Genomic DNA, 17990 nt, shown 5'->3' with positions numbered 1-17990 from the left:
ATGTATATCAGTATGCGTATGTTTCTTTCTGTCACTCTCTCCTTCCTTTTCTCTCTCTCTCTGTCCCTTTCTCCCTCCCTCCATTCCACTCTCTCTTCCTCTCTCTCTGACTTCCCCTACTCCACCCTCACCCCCCAGACCCTTCTCAAGTTCCAGAACATTGGCCACAGGAAGGGGAGATCAAGATTCATGATCTGTGTGTCAGATACGAAAATAATCTGAAACCTGTTCTTAAACACGTCAAGGCTTACATCAAACCTGGGCAAAAGGTATGGAATTCATTGCCATTTGTTTCATACAAAACCTTTGATGGAGCCATTTTATCACTACCTAAGCTCTTCAGACATCCAGCCAAGTACATTCTCACTGGGCTCATGTAACACTCCTGGTACTTTACAGATCAAATTATCTACATAAAAGAGAGGGGAGATAGGATCAAGATAAAATACATGTTCTCTAAGTTATATTGCCATTCATTAGTCTCCCACGAAGATCAGGGAAATCAACAATGCATGTGTTTTTCCAAATTTTTGGCTTCTGGCTCAAAGCCATATTGGACATCCCCTTGAGAAATTTTGCATTTGTACTAGCTCTAGTCCCAAAATGGTTTGTTTTAGTTACTTCAAAAAGAGAAAATGTGCAGAAAAAAATTGAATCAGTCTTGTTTGTTATAATGTCATCACTTATAAGATAAAGTTGCTTACTTATTAGACCAACAATACACTAAACACAAAAATTAAGCCATAAAGGAAAAACAACACAACCACATACACATCAAAAGAGCTAGAATGAAGTCATTGAAGATTGGTGAGGATTCTATGTTTTCATCTTAATGATAATACATAAAGGAGCCCTAAGAAAAGAATAATGATTTATTATAACTATTTAAATAGAAATGCAGTTTCACCATGGTATCTTGTCTAAATTAAGACTACTTTTGCCCATTTTCTGTGTCCTCTTCTCTTTGGGTGACATTTGCTTTTTTAGGTGGGCATATGTGGCCGAACTGGCAGTGGGAAATCATCATTATCTCTGGCTTTCTTCAGAATGGTTGATATATTTGATGGTAAGTTACTAACTCAGTTTTTTTTTCATGACTATGTGGTGATTTTCCTTAAAAAAATGCAACATCAACTTACCTAATCCTGCAGAAATAACAAACGAATATTTATAAGGACTTTGTGTCCTGCAACCCATGGCTTGAGGTAGGTGTCCCAGATAAACACTCTAGAAGTAAAGAATGAACATAGAATTGCTAATAAAATTATTAGCCTTGAACTCAACTCTAGAGACTGTTGTTGAAGAATTCTAATAAACTGGTAAAACGAAAACAGTGCCATTCATTTTGAACAGCAGTAGATTCAGGTGGCATTTTAAGAGAAAGGAATAGGGGAAACTAAAAATATATCCATTCCCATCAAAGGAAAAAAATGCAAGGAGATAAGTAATCTACATTATTAATTTTGCTGCATGACTCTTACTATCATCTTAGTAACATGGTTTAATGATGTTGAACATTTTGTGAGGCAGCAAACCTGCAAACTGCCAAGCACATGTTGAAAACATACAAAAATATTTATGCATCCACAAAATTACTAATAATACGATACGTGGAAATAATTTAATCTTTGCTTTAGAAAAAATATGTCACATTATTTAGTCTATCAAGTGGCCTATAAATAGCCCAGCACATAAGCAATCTTGAATAAAAGGGGATCCAGCAATGTGCTTGATCATGAGCTCAAGGAAGTGCTTCCTATTATTATCTGAAATGATTATGCTGACAATTATAGTACTTCACATTTTTATTATACTTGACAGTTTATATTACTTAATGTAATCTACACAACAGCTTTGTGAGATAAAGAGGTCAGTTTATGAACAGCACAGATGAACAGGAATTGAAGTCTCTTCAGGGTTTAGACTCAGAAGCAGAGTAGGCATCAGCCACTGGGTTAGCAGCCTGCCCTTCCATGGCGAGTAATAATACACAGGTACTTTGAGGACTTTCAGTGGCTTTGCATTGTAAGTCAATGACATAATCCAAAGACAATTGATTGACACTTTTCATTCAAAAAACAAAAAACCTGTGGCTGTAACATTACACATTAGATTAGCCTTTTCCTTCCTCATGAATCCAGAAACATGATTTTAGGTTCCATGTGAACTATCAATGACTGATTCTCTTATTTAGCATTAAGCTATTAAGATTTTAATAGATAATGTGGTACTCCCGAAAGAAAGTTTAAGTTGATCACTTTGCTTCTTCTTGAATCTAAATCTAGCTGGAAAAGGGACTCCCACCTGCCATTTTTCACCTGGCCACTCATTTCATAGGGCAATACTGTCTTTACACAAAGTGATATGATAAAATAGCTTATCAATTTGAGGAAAAAACATCAAGATTGCACAAGTCTCTGATAAGTCTAAACACAGTATGGAGAAATTCATTAAAATTTGATTTGTATGTCATAGAATTTCCTTTCTTATTTGCAAAGCAATGTTCTGTTCAATCAATACAAGAGTAAATAATTTAGATAAAAATCACTGTCTTCAAGGAGTTATTATTGTGGTTAGGAGAAAAAGACAATTAAAACAGATAGGTAAATGTATATAGAATATCTTGTGAAGGAAAATAAACAGGGAAGGAGGGTAAAGGAATATCGGAAGAAAGAAGACCCATTAAGGAGAAAAAGTACTTTTGGTTTGTATGAACCACAGAAATTGAATAGAAACTGAGAATCTCTTTAAGGGAAAATACATAAGATAAAATATCACCAAAATGTATATTTTTCTTAGAGATGCATAATGATGTTTTTAATACTTAAATGGAAAGCTTTATCTTCTGAGTTTCAACCCTGAACCCGGCAAGTACTTTCAATTTGTAAACAATATCGTTTTTCTTTTGATTTTCCTACGTGCTTATAATTTTTGTTTCTCTTTAACAGGAAAGATTGTCATTGATGGGATAGACATTTCAAAACTACCACTGCACACACTACGTTCTAGACTTTCAATCATTTTGCAGGATCCAATACTATTCAGTGGTTCTATTAGGTAGGTGATGTATTCAACAGAAACCTGTATGCCTCAGGATTCACCTTTTGGCTCATGGGAGGGTTTTACTCAGAACTGTTTTTCAGGTAGGTGTGAATGATGTTATCAGGATGATAAGATCAGAGAGGTGCCTGGCTGGCTCAGTGATTAGAGCAAGCCACTTGATCTCAGGGCTGTGAATTCAAGCCCCACATTGGGTGTGGCCCTACTTAAAATACAATTTTGTTTTTAATTAAAAATAAAAAAGCAATCAAACAAACAAAATAAGGATGATAAGATCAAATATTCTGACCAACAGTTTGGATTGGGAAACCCTAGAGTTGCTGAATTAACCTATAGAAGCCAGTCCCTTATATATTTCTAGGAGCTCTGCTCTTTAAGTTTGACTCCACAAAAGCTACTTTTTCTTCTGTACTTGGAGCAGCGATTGTTGACAGGCATTTCTAAGGTGTTCTACCTTTACAGATATCCTGCCTATTGCTTATGCGTCTGGCCTGGGCTCAGCAGATATTAAGTTCAGTGAATCCCTTGGCTCCCCTATCCCTCACAATTACTCTTTCAGCCAAAATTGCTTTTAAGAAGCCGCTACAATCTTCTCGATACCTGGTTTATGGTTTCCCACAGTAAAAAAAGAAAACGAAAGAAAGAATGGCAGTATCTAGGTATCTACTATCTGCTAAGTGCTTTGAATATATTGTCTCATTAAATCTTCAAAGCATTGCTCTAGTATACATATTATTATCCTTATTTTACATACGAAAATTTTAAACCTCAGAGAAGCTCTGATTTGTCCATGTTTATACACTTAGTAAGTGGTAGAACTCCAATTCCAAATAATGTTCGTCTGACTCCAAAGCCCACCATGGCATTATCTGCCGGGTCATGTCTCTCATTCCATACATCCTTTGTTCTCTCTGGCTCCCCTCCTCTACCTTAATTACAAAGAAGTATTTGCCACTTCTTTTTGTCTTGAAGAGAAAATGTGTGTAAGGTTGCTCAATATTCAGCTGTAAAATCATTTTAATTAAAAGTTGTGTAGGGGTACCTTGGTGGCTCAGTGGGTTAAGAGTCCAACTTTGTGCTTCAGATTCTGTGTCTCCCTCTCTCTCTGCCCCTCCCCCACTCACACTCTCTCAAAAAAAAGAATTTTAAGAAAATAAATAAAAGTTGTGGATGTATCAAGTTATTTAGTGATACCATAGTGGATTTCTATCTCTGAATATATTTATGATGAATACTACTATTGTGGTTGGTGCAGCACAGCTCATCTAAGATATCATTATATGTTCCCATATAATCATCAGTTCTGTGGAAACACCTTACTAGACATTATTCAAGTTACATTAAACATAATATGAAACTGGATAAATCCACATAATGAATTTTACCATGTCATGTCTCACATATAAATATACTGTTTCATCAAAAAACATTGTTCATAACATTGAGGTCATTCATTTATTCATCAAACATGAATTGAATGCCTGCTCTATCCTGAGCACTGTTCTAGGTACCAGGGATATAATAATAACCAAAACAAACAGGACTTAACATTTTTTTTTAGAAAAAGAGAAACCACACGTGTGTGAGTGCAGGGGGCCGGGGGTAGAATGAAAGAGAGAGAGAGAGAAAGAGAGAGAGAGAGAGAGAGAGAGAGAGAATCTTCTCTCTCCGTGCAGGCTCCTCTATCCAAGCAGGCTCCATGCCCAGCACAGAGCCAACAAGGGACTCCATCTCACGACCCTGAGATCATGACCTAAGCTGATTTCAAGAGTTGGATGCTTAACCAACTGAGCCACCCAGGTACCCCAGGATTTACATTTTCAGGAAAGAATAGCAATGAGCAAGCATATGTAAAAATTCCTTTATTTTTATTTATTGACTAAATAACTTATTTCTTCCCCTACAGATTTAATTTAGATCCAGAGTGTAAATGCACAGATGACAGACTCTGGGAAGCTCTAGAAATTGCTCAGCTGAAGAATATGGTCAAATCCCTGCCAGGAGGTCTAGGTATATTTTCTAAAGAATACATTTATTTTAACATATGCAATTAATTCTATATATCTCTATCTATATTTTATGCTAGAATTACATAATTCATATTAAATCCCCTTATTTTTAAAATAATTTCCAAAAGGTCATTAGGACACTTAAAATCTAATGATTTGCATGGGATGCAAAAGGATGAACCTTATAACAAATTCTGTTCTATGTGAACACTCCAAAATATTCCTCTTAATACACTTAACTCTTCAGTCTTTTCACCTTTAGTGGTACAGGTCATTTTAATCAGAATATTTACTTGTGATCATTCTACTCACATGATCTACATGACCTCTAACCCTCAGTAAATGAGTAAAAGGATTGAAGAGGCTACTAAGTTCAAAGTAGGAGGTACCATTTAGGAGCAGGCAGTTTCTCCACATTGGCAACCATTTTCTTTGTTCCCAGGAGGGACTGTTTCTTATATTTATGTAACATAATTTTGTGAAGACATCATTTTCTATGACCTTGCTGCAGTATCAGTTTTAGCCACCTGTGTAAGGGATAAAACACGTACTCAAACAATCACTGATATAAATTTAGCTCAAGAGTAAGGTAGACAATTTCTGGCAAATGATGACAGCATAAAACAACAACTTGAATAATGAAAGAAAGTGATTAACAAACCAAAACAACAAAGTGTACAATGCAGTGTTCAACTCATAAAAATGAATATTTATTGTTTTGGACTTAAAATCTGAACTCATTTATGGGGTGCCTGGGTGGCTCAGTCGATTAAGCATCCGACTTCAGCTCAGGTCACGATCTCACAGTTCGTGGGTTCGAGGGCCGCGTCAGGCTCTGTGCTGACAGCTCGGAGCCTGGAGCCTATTTCAAATTCTGTTTCTCCCTCTGTCTCTGTCCCTCCCCTGTTCATGCTCTGTCTCTGTCTCAAGAATAAATAAACATTAAAAAAAATCTGAACTCATTTAAGAAAGTAATCAGAAAGATCAGAGCTGGTTGATTAAATTAAATAGTAATAAATTAAATATTAATTTAATTTAATTAGTAAATATTAATCAAACATTTATTAAATTAGATTTTAATAAATTATTTTAACTATTTTAATGAATAATAAATAAATTTAATTTTATTTTAATTTTAATAAAAATTGTTTTAATAAATTTTAATTTTAATAAATAACATGTAGTTCCCATATTGGTTGTGTTGTGTTGGCATCTAGAAAGAAAATCAGCCTCCAAAATAAAACCATGTTTATTATTAGTTTATTTGGTTAGGAGGACCTACTCAAAAACAATATGATTTTAATTAGGTTCCAAGGCGAAGGCATCCCACAAAGAGAAATTGAGATAGCATGTTTTTAAGGGTAGTTTTATTGACCTTGCCAGTGTTAGACCGTGGGAGCAATTCCAGAGGTCTGGAAGAACTTTCCTATCATAATTTTTGACGTCTCTCATGGTAAGCCCAATAAGTCTACTTGAGAAATTGATAACGCGTATATACCCTTCTCGTGGTACAGACACACCGTTAGTAGTTGGAATACAGGCAATGAAAACTTTATAGTCCTCTTCACTCACACGAAAGATGCATGCACCTGTTTTGAATCATGGGCATGATGTTCAAGGGTTATGGTACAGTGTAAGCAACAGGGGATTGTATTTACACAATGTAATTGAGTGTTGTTTATGCTCATTGTCCCCATAAAGATTATATCAACTGCTTGATAAAGATCTGGTTCAGGCCAACTCTGATGAAGAATATTCATCACCTCCATCACCCTCCTTATTTATTATGTAAATTAAAATTTGGAGAATAAAGGCATAGCTCCCAAGCGTGAAAAATTATAAAAATTTGATGCAATGAGAATATGATCAATAGAAATTTACCTCCAGGACCCTAAGAAGAAGTGTTTGAAACCTAATAAAAGAGATGTTTTGGAAACAGAATTTATCTTAACTTCATAGTAGGACAGTTTATGACATATGGATGAAAGCAAACAAAAATGATAATGAGGATGTAACATTCATCTATCCATACAATGTTTTATTCAGCCACTATGTCAGATGGACACACTGATGGACAAAAACAAACCCAGTCCTTAACCACATGGACCTTACAGTCCAGTGGGATGGTATAATGAAAAAAGAATGGATATTAGAGTCAAGAATGTTCTGTTTCTCATCAAGCTCTACTACAAATTAGCTATGTGATTACGGGCAAGCCACTTCATTTCTCTGGGCCTCAGATAATTATAATAAATAATCCCCCTTGATAATTATGTTCAATAATTAAATGACCTCTAAGGTCTTCCAGTCTTCAAGATGCCGAATGTATTTTATATCCTAGTATAAGGTAATTTACAATCTGTTGTCAAAGATAGGATGGCCCAGGATCATCTTCATTTTCCCAAAGTAAAATTCCTCTTTGCCCTCCCACTATGAAATCTTCGCAGCAGTACAGTGAGGTCCAGCGTGCTCTTGTAGGACATAACTATTTTCCCCTACTTTGCTCAAGGAAAATGTTAGTAGCATTTCTTTAGTGAAATCCTTGCTTCTCTCTCTGATGTAGATGCAGTTGTCACTGAAGGTGGGGAGAACTTTAGCGTTGGACAGAGACAGCTGTTTTGCCTTGCCAGGGCCTTTGTCCGCAAAAGCAGCATTCTCATCATGGACGAAGCAACAGCTTCCATTGACATGGCCACAGTGAGTACATTATCTATGCTTTTTAAATTGAAGAGTTGGAGAGACACATGTAAAAATTACAACTTATTTTTCCCCAACTGGGTTCAGAATCCTCAGTACTGTTGTTTTGAGTGTCTTCTCATTCATTTCTTTAATCAACGGATGATAACACATTGAAAATTATGATAAAGGAGACATGACACTTTTAAAGCAATTCCTACTACCAGTAAACATAAAATAAACTTGCCATCACTTTTTGATAAATTCTTTTTTTAAAAAAATTATTTTTGAGAAATAGAGAGCAGAGAAGGGGCAGAGAGAGAAGGGGACAGAGGATCTGAAGTGGCTCTCTGCTATCAACACCGACGTGGGGCTCAAACTCACAAACCATGAGATCATGACTTGAACTGAAGTCGGACACTTCACCACCTGAGCCACCCAGACACCCCAGTTTTTGATAAATTCTTAAAGCAGTAAAATTCCAATGCTCAGTTGACAACAGTACTATACTGTACTCAAGTGTTCAAGTCTTATGCCATGGAAGTTGTAAAATGAAGTATGCAAATTTCTATTTAATAGAAATTGATAAACAAAGTCAATCATTATTTTCTAAAGCAATTTGAAGAAGAAGGATTCACTAGAACTGACAGTGGTCTTCTCAGTGATCACAGGAACAAGCCAGAAACTTTAGCTTTTGAAAGAAATTATTTAAAACTGTTAAATACACCCAAGAAGGATCTGTCTAGAAGAATGTGATAGAGTGGAGAAAATGTCACATTAAACCACAAACTGTATGAGCTAGCAATTAATGTTGTTCTTTTACAAGTTAACTTGATATTAGACGTTTGGCATCAGAAAGGACAAAAATAAAAAACATCCACAAACGTATGGTATTCTCTTGCTGCACACTTTAGGTTGGGTAAAAAATATACAGACATATGAAACAGTTTCAAGATTATTAAGAGTCAATTATACATGAAGATGCTAATTTGACATCATTTCTTTCTAGTAATTCTAACCAATTACAGAAAGTTGTATCTCCTTCTCAAAGTTAACATAATTTGAAGCATATAAAATAGTTTCTAATTAAGCCAATTCACCAAATAAACATAACTACATCAAAATTAGTATTAATTACTAATGATTTATAATATTGGGGATTATCATAAGTATAATACAGCCTTAAAAGAGATGAGAGAGAAAGAGAGAATGAATTAATGGGCAATGGGCCACCTTAACTGGAAGGAAGTCTTCATATTAAGACTTAGGAGTCTTAGGAATCAGGTTGCCTGGGTGGCTCAGTCAGTTAAGTGTCTGACTCTTGATTTGGGCTCAGGTCATGATCTCATGATTTGTGGGATCGAGCCTCATGAGGCTCTGCACTGACAGCATGGAGCCTGCTTGGGATTCTTTCTCTGCCCTTTCCTGATTGCTCGCTCTCTCCCTCTCTCAAAATAAATAAATAAACTTAAGAAGACTTAGGAATCAAGTTTTCCCCTAGGAGAGAGAGAATCATTACCCAAAACATCTTTCAGGGTATAATGGTAACAGTTTGTGGTAAGGATAAAAATGGTTTTTGCCTAGATGGTTCTTCTTTTATGGGTCAAAATCTGAATTGGGGCATGTATTTTTACTTTTTCCCTTTTCTAACCCAAAGATTAACACCATTTTAGGGTTTTATTAGTTTTGAATACATACTGTTTGGTATAAGTCAAGTGAGCATTTCCCTTCCCATTTAATTTCATTTTCCCCTTCCAGTTCCTTGGTTAAAAAGTCTATCAGTCATTCTGGGTTGGTCACTGAGTTTTATTGGCCTTTTGAAGACACATACAGAACCCAGCATAAGCTTGCTGCTGGCACTGCCCCGTCATACCTTCCTCAGAAGACAAGAGCCAGGAATTCTCAGAAGCCTGGGGGTCTTTGGTCTTAGGGAGGAATAGTATGGCAAGAAAAAGAAGTCCAGAGAAAATTCAGACTTAATTTATTTATTTTTTGACAGGAAAACATTTTGCAGAAAGTGGTAATGACGGCTTTTGCAGACCGCACTGTTGTTACAATAGCTGTAAGTATTGGAGACAGGGTTATTTATTCCTCTTTGGGTTTTGTTCCAAGATTCAATAATCTTAACTTTTGGGCAATTCAAGTATATGTACGTTGAATGATATATTTCTCTGCCAATGCTTCTGTATGTGTGAAACACACACACACATACACACAGCTATGCTCTAAGTCTTTATATTGTTTTTCCCCAAACTGTCTGTTCTGCCTACCTCCCCTAATGATGTGATATCCTAAATCTAACGATTCCAGCAGGAATGCCTGTGTTTTTTCACCAGACACAGATGGTAATTCACATGGGGTAATTCTCTTTTTGATAATCTAATCATCTGATGAGCAGTTTCAGAAGCAAAATTCTTCAAAATGACTACCAATTCTGCTACTACTTACACTTAATTTCTATGTTTCTATTCATTTAACTGTTTAAACAAGAAAGAAAGCAATGAGATACAGCTGAGGCAGATACTTTCTCTGAGCACCACATTGAAGGATTGCTCACATCTTTGTATTTGTCATAGCTTACTTAATGTAGGCCATGGTTTTCTTCTTCCTGTCTGCAGATGGATGGTTTCTTGCTCGCATTTAGGCTTAATGTTTAACAATAACTTTTTTAAATGAATCACCTGGACATTTTCCGTCTTGCTGACTCTTGTCTTTCCATTTCTCTTTTCTCTCCAGCACCGTGTCTCTTCTATTTTGGACGCAGGTCTTGTTTTAGTCTTCTCTGAGGGTATTTTAGTGGAGTGTGATAATGTTCCAAACTTGCTCGCCCACAAGAATGGCCTCTTTTCCACTTTGGTGATGACCAACAAGTAGACCGTCATCAGCTCCTCTGCCAACTAGCCCATTCTCTGGTAGTTATCTAGTGGCATCCCCTCAGTCAGGCAGGACTAATGCAGGGATTAAAGGGGATGGGGATATGGTGAAGGAAATGCCTATGGGGTATTCTCATGCAAATCAGCTCAACCTGCTGCTTCAGTTATGTTCAATACTTAATGAAGCACATGCATAATTTTAAGTACGTATATATGCAGGAGGTAGTATTTACGAAAACCCGAGAATCAGATTTACCTCTGTCCTATGGACCAATTTCACTATTCTTTGAGGATATATTGTACGTGTCCTTAAAAACACTGTACATGTTCCTTATGTGCCCTGAAGATTGCATTATTTAATTTACAGAATTATTTATGTTTAACCATTGAGTACTGGGAGCTATGTATGAAGTGCTTGTATGCTTCCATTTTTGTGACTGATACATGGGGAAAGAGAACCTTTTGAAGTGCAGCTTTTCTTAAAGTGGTAGGAAATGACTCCCATCAGGGTCCACCTTTGATACACTGGGCTTAGGTAAAGAAAAGGCCACTTTTTTCTCACTTTCCCAATGAACTGTATCCTGGAGGAGAGTTACCTGATTAAGTCATTCACACTGGAGTGTGAAGGATTTAATGGGTGAGAGAATTAGCTAACTTGAAAAACAGTTCTCTAATATTTTCAAGAATTTTCTCCCTGGAGAAGGTAGGGAGATATTTGGGGGGAGAAAGAACTTCCTGTTGCCCCTAAATGAGCAGGTAAAGGGGTGGGGGAAGCAGACCCTTGCCTACTCAAAAGACTAGTTTTCTGTCTTCTGCATGAAGCATGGTATTGCTGAGTAGCCCCATTTAGTTCACACCTAGATTACTTGAGCATAATTTGTATGTCTTTAAATTTGTTTTTAATCTTTATTTATTTTTGAGAGAGAGAGAGAGAGATGGAGTGTGAGCGGGGGTGGGGCAGAGGGAGAGGGAGACAGAATCCGAAGCAGGCTCCAGGCTCTGAGCTGTCAGCACAGAGCCCAACATGGGGCTGGAACTCACAAACCACGATATCATGATCTGAGTCAAAGTCGGACACTCAACCTACTAGCCACCCAGGCACCCCATAGCAAAATTTCTATTTTTAACCAAAAAATTATGTTCTCTTTCTTATCTGCCTACATTCACTGAATACTTTTCATAGACTTCTGTATCTTTCACCCATTCTTCGTTTCAAGACCACTAATGTAGTCACTAGGATACCTCCCCATTGGAACACAGAAAGCCATGGGTGGGATGAATTACCGTGGGACCAACTTCTCTTAACAGGCTCTTAACAGAAAGAGAAAACCACCAACTTGTGACAGAACCCTTGTAGAATGATTCTCAGCTATGTTAACAGTTACTATTCTTTCTTCCCTGCTAAAAGCTGTTCTGTTAATTTTGTTGACTGCAACTGAAAATAGTGAAAGAACTTCAAAAGACAAATGTCTTTGGGTTCTGAAAATAAGCCTTCATGCACGAAAATAGTGCATGGCATTTATTTATGAAAGTGATTTATTCTTCACTCTTAATTAATTTCTCTAGAGCATTTCAAAAATTGTATCAATGCTATTATAATTGACACCACAGTTTCTCAAGCAAAAAATATTTTTGATTAATTGAATAGACACCACATACATATTTCATTGGCCAAGATTTTTCCATGTTTTTATTTTTATTTTTTAAGTAAATGTTATTTTAGTAAAACAGGGCAATGTTTATAATATTCTATTTATGGATTTAAAGGCCAAATTCCTTTTTTAGCATCTATGATATGATGATTGAAGAATAATCTTTTTTGGAGGGAAAATACACAGCAGATATTAAACAATTCATTAACCTTAAGTTTTTTTTTTCTAAATGCATGGGTATACAAGTGATTCTGATCTTCTCTCAAAAATAAATAAGCAGTATCCTACAAATTTTGGTAATTCCTAAATATATATCATTCAACATTTATTTATTATTGAGAGACAGAGAGAAACAGAGCATGAGCGGGGGAGGGGCAGAGAGCAGAGGTGACACAGAATCTGAAGCAGGCTCCAGGCTCTGAGCTGTCAGCACAGAGCCAGACACATGGCTCAAATGCACAAACTGCGAGATCATGACCTGAGCTGAAGTCAGACGCTAACAGACTAAACCACCCAGGTGCCCCTATATCATTCATTGCTAGTCAGTAAATGATAGGTTTGTTATGGATATGTGAAATACTGGTACATGTTCTAAGCTGGCATCTTTATTATACTCTGTATATGTCTTTCTTTTCACCTTTAGCTGTCCACCTATGTCTCTTTGCTTTTCTGAGAGCATAAGCATTGAGACTACCCCATCTACATGGCCCAGGGAAGAAGATAGGCCTTTGTCCCGGGGATGGTTTTAGGTTGGATGCTGGGTTGTAAGGAGAAGGAACTTTGGAAAATTGTGTATCAGATAAACAGATGGTTTTTCTGGGTCCGTCACTCCCATCAGCATTCTGATGTTTTGACCTGCATAGTCCACATCCAGTATGGTAGCCCTGAACCATACGTGGCTATTGAACATTCAAAATATGAGTGGTCCAAATTAAGAGATACTGTAAGTGTGAAACACACAGGATTTCAAGAACTTAATACTTATAGAAAAATGTAAAAGATATCATTAATAATTTTTAAATTGATTATATATTGAAATGTTTTAAATATATTGGCTAAAATATATCATTAGAATGGATTTCATGGGATGCCTTGCTGGCTCAATCTGTAGAGCATGCAACTCTTGATGTCAAGGTTATGAGTTCAAGCCCCACACTGGGTGTAGAGCTTACTTAAAAAAATCAACTGGATTTAATGTAACTTCAAATAGATCTCACCTGTGTACTTCTGGCTTAAAATGTGGCTTTTAAGAAACTTAAAATTACATGTGTCTCACATTTGTAGTTCACATTATATTTCTATTTCTCAGCACTTATCTTACCAAGAGAAGCGAAAAGCCCACAGCACAGACTTTTCCCTTGTAAATTTTAAAAATAAAAAAAAATAATAGTGTCTGACATTTAGTATTTGCTTGTATGTGTCAAACAAGGTGCTGATTTTTTTTTTACATGGATAATCTCATTTGATCCTCACCACCATTCTGTGAGGCAGGTACTATATTATTACCATCATTTTACAGATGTGGAACTTGAGACATACAAAAATTTAGTTTGTTGATCAGGATCGCACAACCAAACATGATGAAACCAAAATACAAGTCCAGTCTAACCTCAAAGTCCATGCTCTTAACCATAACACTAATAATGGTAGGTGAACAATCCTCTAAGGTACCAGATACTCCCTACAAAACAGTTTGATAGCAGGGTGGAAATATCTCATGCTTTGAAGTTAATAAGTCTGGTTTTAATCCTGGGTCTGCTACTTATTATCTATGTGATCTCCTGATTTTGCTTTATCTCTGTGAGCCACAGTGGTCTTGCAAACAAAGCAGAGAGAGATAACACCCACATTTGAGGAATGTTTTGATGATTAACAAGTATGTGTGTGGAGCACTTAATGTATAGCATATGCTCAGTAAGTGATGTTTTTATTATTATTAGTTACTAATCCCAAAGCTTCTCTCCAAAGGGTACTAGGTGGAAAGAGAGAACAAGTGTGTGGCAGTGATGTCTAAAGACTAAAGCATGGTGTGTCTAAAGTCCCGGATAATTCATTCTAATACTGCATGCCAGAATGGATTTCCTCATATTGTGTTCCCAGAATTGAACCACCTTCCAAGGTTCTTCAGATGTGTGTTAGCCCACAAATTAGTTGGCTCCACACAAGAGATCGTTTTAGTCTAGACTAAATGATAATCCAACTGGTCCATGATGGTTCTTCTTACCATTTAATTATTTGACAAACAAAATTAGCCTCCTTACACATCCATGACAGTACTGAAACTACTATATTAGCTACATTCAATTTAATACAGCCCATCCCAAACCCAGTTACACTGGCCAGCATTTAAAAGTATGTAAATAATGATATGTTAAATAAGAAAAAGAGGCTGTTTTGTGCACCTCCTAGTGCCCCGAGATAAAGAATTGTCCCTGAATAATCGATGAAATATGCATATTCCATAGCTTTGCCTGTACCTAGAAATCTGTAACAAATACATGTTGTTTTTTTTTCACTCACAGCATCGGGTTCACACTATTCTGACGGCAGACCTAGTTATTGTGATGAAGCGAGGAAATATTTTAGAATATGACACTCCAGAAAGCCTCTTGGCTAGAGAAGATGGAGTTTTTGCTTCTTTTGTCCGTGCAGACATGTGAAGGGATGTCTTGAAACAATACATGTATTTAAAATAATGCAGTCATAACCTACTTAATGGATCATCAGCTTGACCTTCATAAAGTGGCTTCTTAAATTTTTACTCTTTCGTAAAGCTTATTTGTTGTGTTGTGGGACTTTGTACTTAGTAACAATGTCACTTTACCTATGACACTTTACTGTATTTCCTATATGGATACTTCCTTTTTGTTTTTCTTTCCTAGACTCTACTGCTTAAATAGGTTCATTACTAATGTTTTTCTAATGATTAAGCCACTTTACCTTTAAGAATAGCTTAAAACATGTAAGCTACTTTAAGTGGTAAGTCAACAGCTATATTTTCTCATAATTTTAAGTCTGTTAAATAGCTCTCAGGTATAGAGGTTATCATGAGTATTCAGTATTGTTGTACTCTTATTTGTAAGAATATATTTTCCTTTTTGTTGGTGTCTCCAGTTTTTATTGGAAGAGGATTAAAAGGACAGGTTTTCTAATCAGTGAGAAAATAAAACACTCAAATTCATTATCTACTGAATGTGAATGTTCTGTGTTCATTAATATTAGTAATACTGATGCTTCCTTAACCATTTTTTTTTCCCTCATCTAAATTGTTTTCTTTTACCAAGAAGTCACCACATTTATAGTAGCTTTATAAAGCCAAAGCCTTAACTGGAAAGATCATAAAAAGAGTTTGGATATTTGAAAACGTATACTCAAGCTTCTGTTTTTCCCTGTCTAGTAAGGAGAGAGTTCTTAAGGTATCAGGCATAATGTGTTTTTTCCAGACTAAAGTTCAAAGAATAAATAGATTCAATCCTTCAGTGGCAGGCCAGCTAATGCTGTCTGTGATTTAACTCATCATTAGATGTGTTTATGATTTTGAGCCCTAAAATTCCACATTATTCAAGATTCAAATTTATATTTGCCTATATAAGTATATATATAACAAGTGTCTATTTCAAGATGGAAGAGTATACCTTTTTATGCACAGTGGTGTCACACATGTATCCATTTTGCTCTAATTTTAACATACATGTAAAAAGGAATCAAAATGTTATTTTAATGTTACTATGCGTGTTAGGAGTGCATCAAAAATGTATGGAATATTAATGCTGTTTTGCTTAAATATAAATTAACAAATTTTAAAATACCAAATTTATCTGCACTTGTCATGCTAGCAGCCAAAGCATTCTACTATAATTCTGTGCCCACCTTGTATAAATACCATTGATTCTCATATGAAGATCCATATGCATTGTTAGATTTTGAAGAATTATGACTGATGGAAAAAGAGAATTTATGCTTCCTCCATATAGTTCTTGTGTTCCATTTATTATATTATGTACTCACTCTTGGGAAATATGTAATACTTATTTATCCAAAATATATGACTGGGCCTTTACCTGAATATAGAGTCCTGATGTTTACCTAGTAAGTTCCACGAGGACGGACACAATGTCCTATGTTATTTTGCTTGAATTGTCACTCTTTGTTGCATATAAAGAACTTCATTGGGAGAAAAATCCTCTTACTGTTCCCCAAAAGCTAAACAAAATGGAATCAATAGCTATTAAATCAATCTTGAAAATATTTTCTAAAATTTCTACCAATCTCCTCCAAGTATTTCTGGCATGGGAATGTTTTACAAGGCTGCATTTACATGACGCTTGTTATCAACTTATAGCTCATTCTCACAGAGAAATGGGGACTTACCCATAAGAGTGATTCCTCACAATATTTGTAAGTTATACTTCTGTACCAGCAATGTCAACAGATCCGCAGCTAATTACACTAAACCTAGAATCACGTTTATCATTCTAACACCCGAGTGGTCACTGGTTCCCTCATAACTTTTAGTCACTTAAGTTGAGTGTTTGTTTACAAAACTAAACTGACTGAATAAAGTCAGGGATGATTTTTTTAACTGTTTAATCATTTATTATATCACATGTTTGATCTATTGAATATAGAAATGACTCATCTTGAAATAATTCTTTACTAAATAGGTGCATATCTATAAAAGATGAGACTTAATCAAATCAAATTTTACACTCACAAATTTTACATTTAATTAAACAAACTTAATTTTATAAATTTTAATTCCTTAATATTTGATAAAATCAATTAATGCATAAAAATTTATGTGAACACTAACAAGGTAACTAATATCACTGAGAGATAAAAAAAAATTTCTCTTAAAGGATTGTGCATCCTCTATTTTTATGCTACTACTCATCATCCATTTAAAAGTCAACTTAGCTCTAGATTAGATACCAGAAGACTGGTATTTGAGTTCAAGTAACTGATATTTGAGATCTGGGACCATGTCTGTTTTGTCTTTCTGCCCTTTGCATTTAATGGTGTCTAGCTTGCAGTAGGCCCTAATAAATGTAGATTATTGATCTACTGATTATCTTACCACTAGCCATGTGCCTAGTATTATGGATTATTCCCTTCACCTTCTGGATTATGTTTATTCTACTGTGAAATTATACTGACTTGGTATTATATCATAAATTACTCTTTTTCTTTGCTTGATTAAATAGGGTTATTATTCGTTCACTTATAGTATTTTGGGTATCAACCAAGGTGATCAATAGATGTAAATTAACACCAATTGCTGAGATAATACCCTGCTTTGACAATTTTGTTTCACATTTGCCGCAGTCATGCACTTCATTAGTTTTATATATAGGTCCTATGTGGAAGTTTCCATTAAGTGAAACAGCTATATGGATAAATTTTATGACATCTCTAATGAAATGGCTATATGTCTGGACTTTTCCCTAAGGTTTATTGATCAATTTTTATAGCTGTCTTCCAATGTATCTTTTATCACTTATTTTGTACTACATTCTTTGGAGTTCTGTGATTTATAGTACTATGATAAATCCCTATTGATTTATCTAAAGTTAAAGGCAATCTTCTAACCTTAGCATTTTAGCATAAGAAACAGTAGTCAAGAGGATGGATCCTGTAACTTAAGTTTGATTTCTTCTTTAGTAATTACACATCATTCACAATGGTTTTTCTCAAGCACTAGTAAGGATCACCTGGGTCAA

General features: G+C 35.5%; 1 protein-coding gene across 8 annotated transcripts in view; it reads left to right on the top strand.

The window, feature by feature from the left end:
- Positions 1-15463, top strand: part of ABCC9 (ATP binding cassette subfamily C member 9) — a 129210-nt gene extending 113747 nt beyond the window's left edge. For 6 of the 8 annotated variants that reach the window (XM_019834670.3, XM_019834669.3, XM_019834668.3 and 3 more), the window contains 7 exons: positions 139-269; positions 988-1066; positions 2949-3057; positions 4967-5070; positions 7633-7766; positions 9745-9807; positions 14793-15463. In XM_019834670.3, the coding sequence (XP_019690229.1) occupies positions 139-269; positions 988-1066; positions 2949-3057; positions 4967-5070; positions 7633-7766; positions 9745-9807; positions 14793-14930 (758 nt within the window). In that variant the 3' untranslated portion in view covers positions 14931-15463. Of the gene's footprint in view, positions 1-138; positions 270-987; positions 1067-2948; positions 3058-4966; positions 5071-7632; positions 7767-9744; positions 9808-10481; positions 10658-14792 lie in introns of all 8 variants that reach the window. The other 2 variants (XM_011283837.4, XM_011283834.4) reach the window with 1 other exon arrangement.
- Positions 15464-17990: the final 2527 nt, after the last annotated feature.

This window comes from Felis catus, chromosome B4, assembly GCF_018350175.1.
Source record: "Felis catus isolate Fca126 chromosome B4, F.catus_Fca126_mat1.0, whole genome shotgun sequence".
NCBI lineage: Eukaryota > Metazoa > Chordata > Mammalia > Carnivora > Felidae > Felis > Felis catus.
The sequence above is the reverse complement of the archived record's forward strand: the minus strand, read 5'-3'. Positions and strand labels throughout refer to the sequence as shown.